At 44.5% G+C, this 6,817-nt stretch overlaps 1 protein-coding gene across 2 annotated transcripts; it reads right to left on the bottom strand.

The window, feature by feature from the left end:
• Positions 1 to 2,655: 2,655 nt before the first annotated feature.
• On the bottom strand, positions 2,656 to 5,313 carry tex261 (testis expressed 261). 2 transcript variants are annotated; one of them, XM_037262929.1, is made up of 6 exons: positions 5,059 to 5,313; positions 4,438 to 4,517; positions 4,218 to 4,371; positions 4,070 to 4,137; positions 3,674 to 3,776; positions 2,656 to 3,598 (listed from the first exon to the last, which is right to left on the bottom strand). In XM_037262929.1, exons 1-6 carry the CDS (start codon positions 5,126 to 5,128, stop codon positions 3,483 to 3,485), a joined length of 591 nt encoding a protein of 196 aa, XP_037118824.1. In that variant the 5' UTR covers positions 5,129 to 5,313; the 3' UTR covers positions 2,656 to 3,482. The 2 variants fall into 2 exon arrangements, with proteins under 2 accessions (XP_037118824.1, XP_037118825.1); XM_037262930.1 differs by having other exon boundaries at positions 3,677 to 3,776.
• Positions 5,314 to 6,817: the final 1,504 nt, after the last annotated feature.

The following is a 6,817-nucleotide window of genomic DNA, read 5'->3' as shown; positions in this document are numbered from 1 at the left end:
AACACGATTCAGTGAAAGGTGACAAATTGACATGAAGTCGCCCCTGATGTCTTCAGATGGAGGGGAAAAAGGTCACACTCGGCTTTCAGTATTTCCTTCATTTCCTGGTGCGGTCAGAGATAACCATTGTCGTTTGGGGAGCATTTCATTCTGCTGCTAGCTAGCGCTAATTATGACGACAATCGGGGTGCTTGTGAACCATGGAATAAATTATTCATAGTGTTGGAGCAAAGGACGCCTTTGAAGGACTGCATTTACATTCATTTCCATGTGGGCTCACATAAGCTATTAAGTTCATAATTCGACGTTGTACTCCATTTGTAAAAAAAAAACAAATCCTTTTTGTGCTACTTTTTTGGAAAATCTCAATCTCTACTATTGCTTCAGCGAAAGGCATCTCGGAAGAGGCAGAAGGAAATAAATCTGCAAAATGAGATTGAACGCCGTTCCTGGTGAAATCGAAGGACTCCAGGACCCGGAAGCCGCGGGGCAGCCGGGTCCCCGCGCGCGGTGCATTCACAGTTCAGCGGCATCTCGACCTAAATGCGATGTGACGGGAGAACCTTTACTGATGCAAGCGGCGGTGTCGTATCGGGGAGGGCTGACCGAGCTGTGAACCGCCCAGCTAACACGGAGCAAATTAACATCAGCGGAAATAGCTCCGTCACGCCCAACCCGCGGAGCGAGCTGAGGCGGATTCTCGGCCCGGTCGCCCCGGCCGACCCCTCGCTTCACGTATCGCCACGGCGATCCAATCTGCCGATTGGTTGGTCGCAACAAAAGCTCCAAATATGTCTGGAGGGATCTGTGGGTTTCGATTCCGACAAGAGCCTTCTCGGCCGAGGAGGAAGTCAGCACCTCCAAATCTGATTTGCTAGCGGCTTTGTTGGCCGCACACATGATGACGTCACGTCAAGACTCCCGGCACCGTGCGCTGCGTGTCATAAGACAAATGGCGTTTTGCAGAGCGCTGCCCCGCTGTTGAACCGGAGCCGGGCCGATGCTCTCTGACCTGGATACTAAAAGAAGGCTCTGCCACGTAAGCGGCGGGGCGGGGGCTGCGTTTTCGTGCATCATTTTTAAACGTTTGCTTCACGCTCAAGTGGATGCTGTGAACTGGCACGTCCAGATGCTTCGCCTTTACATTGCAGTTAGATGTTGAACAAAAAAAATCACACGTCAATAATCGGCAACAATTGCGCTATACCTCCTTGACAATCAGTCCACACACGGCACTGACCTTTCGTTGTGTCCTCGGCATCTCTCGTGACCTTACGCCGCCGCAATGATCCCTTGGGTGGGCGAGTCGGACGTGTTTTGGGTCCGGCCAGCGCAGGGTCACAGTCTTGAAGACCTCTTCAGATGCGGCCCGCGAACATGACAAAAGTTTGATCTTGTGGCATCTTGATGCTAAAAGGCCAGGTGGTTTAGTGAGCTGAGGAACCTAGACAAAAGTAGTGCTTTGTCATCATCTTGCGTACACATTTTTAAGCAAGGTGTCAGTTACTCACTTTTTTGCCCATACATTGTTCAGGCTTGCCTTTGACTGTGTCAAAATATGAAGCATAAGTGGAAGAGGACTCATGTTGGTGCTTTTTCTTCTTCTTTTTTTTTTTACAGTTGAGAGCTGGACATTTCTGGTTGCAGGTGCATTTGAAAGTCTAGTGCGTTTTATCTCCAAGCACAAACTTCACCTTAAAGCTCAACATCCCAAACTTTTGGTGAGTGGTGTAGAGCATAAGGCAGCCGAAATGGCTCACAGTTTCACAGCCGTCTTGACACCTCAACGAAGAGGTCTCTCTCTCTCTCTCTCTCTCTCTCTCCTTCATCGCCGAGTGCGCAATCTGCCCGGGCGGCCGGGTTGGCGAGGTCGCTGTGCGGTCACCGTCCGGAGCCGGAGCCGCACTGTGACTCCAAGCTGCCGAACGTGCCATGCCACGGTGCATTAGCGCGCAGGCGAGGAGAAGCCGATGAAAGAGGAGCGCGAACAAGAGAGAGGCTCTTCCAAATGTCGAGCAATGCGGGAGGGATTTAGCGCACTTACAGAACACAAGCGGAGTCCTAACCCCCCTCGAGGGCGCAAGGTCCTGGGCAAGGTTGCTCATGAAATATGAACAAGACAACCAGGGCGCTTGCAGTCTCTTTTCCGAGCTTGGCTTTCCAGTTCCCCCAACTCGTCGGTAGAGGGCAGCAGAGTCAAAAGGTCACACATACGCCAAGAATCGGAGGTTATACCGGACTCAGGCTCTTTAGGTTTTTGTTTTTCTGAATATGCAGTATTAAAAAAGAACAACAACGGTGTTTTTACTTTCTCCAATTTGATCCAAATACCCAACAGCAGCGAAATGGAAGAATGTGAACCGGAGAACTGAAAGCATCCGTATTGGTCATTTTTCTTTCTTCCTATCAGTGGCAAGCAAAGCCAAGAGTTCAAATGAGATTCTTGTTAAGTGCCAGGCAGAACATGAGCTCGTTTTCATTCTGGCCCTGAGCAGGTTTGAGCAGCGGCTCCCGTCCGTCTCTAATCGGCAGCGGTTGGCCTCATTTCTGGAGCCATTGCGCAACACACGCAAACTGACTGCATCTTTGCTAAGGACCAACGTTCAACCGGGGGAAGCTCCGGCAAGGCTGGCAATCACAAATCAAGACTGAAGCTGTGATCCAACGAATGCATATTTGTCCTAAAATGCTTTTAATTGGCAATAGCAGAGGTGGAAGTAACCTTTTGAGATTTGTGGCCAAAATGAAGCAAGTCAACTTTGAGCGTCACCTCAATTTCACGTTAGCTACTATGTACTTGCATTAGTTAGCTAAACAACAATCTTTTTTTTTTTTTTAAATGGCCCTGAACCAGCCCAATGAATACCAAATCAAACGGAGCCGTTTGTAAATTACAGCCAAGCGAGTCATTAGTTGTAAAACCCGCGACCCAAATCTGACTCAAGTCAAGTCACATGACTCGAGTCCGCCACCCCTGCAAACGTGACGTCATAATTGGAGCAATGCATAAAAACAAAAAACAAAAAAAAAACAAGCAAAGTCCGGCTCAAGTACCTCCTCAGAGCAGTCAAGATGATTTTACTCCACTTGCCTCCAGTCATGTGCCACAAAGTTTCTCATTGACATCTTCAGGCTCCAGATGCTCAAGTCAAGGTAGAAAAATGTCCAAAACAGTCCAGTGGGCCAAGCGCTGCTACGCGTCTTTGAACTGCAGCCGTCGGGACACCTTGCTATATCGCCCAATTGCTTCCAGGCTTTCCGAAATCATCTTCCAACCTTTCCGTGGAACTTTTACACGGCCGTACGGGCAACCTACGACGAGATTTCGGGCGGCGTCTCGCAGAAATCCGACACGTTTCGAACGGAGACGGTCAGATGCAGCAGGCGCCAGATCACACGATTAGCGCCTCCTCTTTAACCACAGTTACTCAAACGCATCCACGATTCCCACCTGAGCCCCCCCCCCCCTCGAGTTGTGTCCCTCAGTACATTTTCTGCCGGCTGGGCAGCACGGCCTCCTTGAGAAAGGAGAACACCAGGAGGATCCCGGAGCGCTTCCCCCGCTTGCCCTTGGTGAAGTAATTGGACACCACGTCATCTACAAAAAATCAAAATCAATCAATATTGAACACTCACAGGCGCCGCTTGACTTTTTTTTTTGAAAGTCACTCACCACCTTGTTGCACGGTGGACGGAAGCACGTTTTCGCCCGCTGACAGTGACACGAAAAAGGCAAAGGGGATCACCCACAGGCAGATTGTGAAATATGCCAGCACCTAAAACAAACAAATGACAACAAATGATGTTCTCAACATATTTGCTCTTAGGAAACGCAGAAAAAAACAAATGCGAGCGTATTAGGATTCTTTCCAATATGGACGCGCATACAAACGAATATTTATTTGTACATACTTAAAAATGTCATGACTCAAAAGACTGTAAAGGGATTGTGCACTTTACAAGCCTTTTGTTAATTTGAACTTCCTGGTAAACACACCCCCCAAAAAAAAAAGAAAAAAACCACTTCCATTCATGCCAAACAATTTATATGGACACAGATGCAAGTTACCTCTGAGAAAGGATAATATTCCTGCGCAAAGAACTGAAAGGCCATGTAGTGGTTGACCACAACCAACACTGCGGAGGGGACGAGATAAAGCGTTAGACGTGCACGGGAAATGGCGGCCGGCTGGCGAAAGCAAGGGCGCCAGACGTACCGCAGGACAGGATGAAGTTGGGCGAGCTCAGGAGGATGTAAGGGAAGGTCCGTAGCAGGCCAAAGTAGACCAGGTTGGTGAAGAGTCCCACCGCCATCATCAAGGTTGGGAAGCCTTCAAAGAGGTACAGACCTGCCAGCACGCCTGTGGAGAACTGAGCAAAGCCCAGACGTGACACGCACGCACGCACGCACGCAATCAAGCTTGACGGCTGGCTTACCAGGATCATGTACTTGATTATTCGACTGGTGGCCACTGTGTACTCTTCTATTAGTTCGGCCAAGTAGTACAGACCAGCAGCTGAAGCCAGAAAATAAAAGCCACAGTTAAGATGATATGGATTTTGTGGGTCCTTCATTTCAAAATATGATTGATTATGCAGGTAAAAAGAAATATGTTTGAAAATATTTAGTGCATTCAGGACAATTATTTCTCAAATTCACAAGAAATATTGCCAATTTAAGATCGCTGCTTCTGTGCTTCCACATTTCGAGACAGATTTACGCCATCCTAACAGTTGAGTCCATTTAGGGCCTATACACCGCTTCTTATCATATTAACATCAGGAAAAAACATCCAACTCGAGAGACATGACTTGTTTTTGGAGCGAATTTGCAATCGCTCGTTATGGTTATGCTCCTGAAGTATTCCCTGGGTTGGAAGCTAAACTCGAATCGGTCACGTTGACAGCAACACCCCTTCAACCTTCCCCTTCAATGTAAATTGTGCCTATTTTCTACGTGCTTGAAGTTCGCCAAAAAACAAAAAAACAAAAAAAACACGGCTCACGTTAGCCGTTTACTCGCCAGCTCGTTCAACATTGGCGCTATGGAGCACGTACCTATAGCTAGAGTGACGAACGACACTTGGATCAACAGCGACAGCCAGCTCAGCAAATAAATAAACCACATCGCTCCGCATGAGACAGGACACTTGACGCATGAGACAGGAAAAAAATAAATAAATTAAAAAAAAGAGCAAGGAAACGAAAAGCCAGTTAGCAGCTAAATTAGCAATGCTAACAGCCGCCGCAGTTCCGGTCAAAGGTTCTCTTGTCTCTCCGGCACAGGGCAGGCTGACGAGAACGAAGAGAGGCAGCCGCTGAGGCTTATCATTTAGCTGCAGCGCCACCTGTCGCTGGAGGACAACAGCGGCCTTACAGTACGTCCAATCAAAAATGACGAACATCCGATAAACTGTTAAATGAGACTCTATGTTCGTTTACAGAAGAACCTCTAAATTTCTACGCATTGTTCAAACCGGCTGCATTTTTATTCACTCCTTTAATTTGGCTTCAGTTTAAAAACAAATTGGAATGTTTCTCTCTATCAAGCTATCCATCTACCCACCCACCGATCGATCTACCATAAAAGAAATTAAATAAAAAATGAAAAAATTATCTAAATAAAAAATTATTTTAAAAAAATGAATTAAATTAATACGTCAAATAAATGCCAGACATTTACTTTGTTTTCTTCAAGGTGGATCACATTTGAGTTTTAATACAGACAGAATGTTGTGGAAGTCATGAGGTATACGTAACTAAAATTAAAATAGGGTGAAATTAACATTTTAAATATTTTATTTTAAACTAGTTTCTTTTGCCAATATTTGCTATTTTATCATTTACATTCAGTTCAGTTATTTAAATGAATTCCAAAAATAAAAATTAAATACTTTATAGTTTGCAAATTTAAGAAAAGAAATAAATTGGTGCAAAATGTGCAAAACTACTCGTAGTGCAAAATGTTTAAAAACAAGAAGAAATGTTATAGACCTGGTTCTCTTATTTATTCCTAGAAATCATCGAATCTTTTTAATTGAGGCTAAAAAATGCACTCACAATCCCAACAACAGCAAACAATCATCTTTCCATTTTTAAATGAATGAAAATGCTTTTAATTCATTCCCGTAACCCCCAAAAAATATGCCCACTTTTTTGTAACATGTTTTTTTTTTTAATAAAAAAAAAAAAAATAGTGTTTCAAAGTATTGTACTTTGTAACTTAGAGAACGGAAAGAATTAAACGGTCTATGTATTGTGTTTGCATGCTTCAATGTGCGCCTTGGCTACCAGGTGACAAAAAACACAGTAAATACACATGAAATGTCAGCTGCAGTGATATTTTCTTGACAGATGATAAAGAATACATGATTACAAGCATTGTAATATTGTCTGTCTACGTGTGCTGCTGCACTGTATGTGTTCAAATAATAATACGGTGTGTACCTCACCACTTGTCCAAAAATCAGCTGGGATAGGCCACAGCTCAGCCATCAACCCTTCAGTGAATAATTTTTTTTTGTCATCAACAGTTAGTATAGTTGCTGCCACAATAATTGGGCTTTTATTGAACAAAGCCACTGCTATGACAGCATTATTATGTTTGGTGAAATGACTCAAAACAGCGTTTTAAAAAAGGAAATATGCCACATTTGACTGAAAATAAGTCAAAATCACGTTTTACCGAAAAAAATAGCACAACACATTCTTGATTTATACGTCAAATGATGCTTATTGAATTCCGTTATTTTTAAACAATGTGGCAAAATGATTTATTTACTCCATAAAAAAGTATGTATGCCAGCAACATGTCTTC

The sequence above is a fragment of the Syngnathus acus genome, chromosome 10, assembly GCF_901709675.1.
Source record: "Syngnathus acus chromosome 10, fSynAcu1.2, whole genome shotgun sequence".
Taxonomy (NCBI): Eukaryota; Metazoa; Chordata; class Actinopteri; order Syngnathiformes; family Syngnathidae; genus Syngnathus; species Syngnathus acus.
This window is presented reverse-complemented; position numbering and strand designations above follow the sequence as displayed.

Coding starts and splice junctions, on each gene's coding strand:
- tex261 (XM_037262929.1), bottom strand. CDS start 5,128: ATGTGGTTTATTTATTTGCTGAGCTGGCTGTCGCTGTTGATCCAAGTG. Junction 4,138..4,217: donor CAACTTCATCCTGTCCTGCG/GTACGTCTGGCG, acceptor TCCCCTCCGCAG/TGTTGGTTGTGGTCAACCAC. Junction 3,599..3,673: donor GTCCACCGTGCAACAAGGTG/GTGAGTGACTTT, acceptor GATTTTTTGTAG/ATGACGTGGTGTCCAATTAC.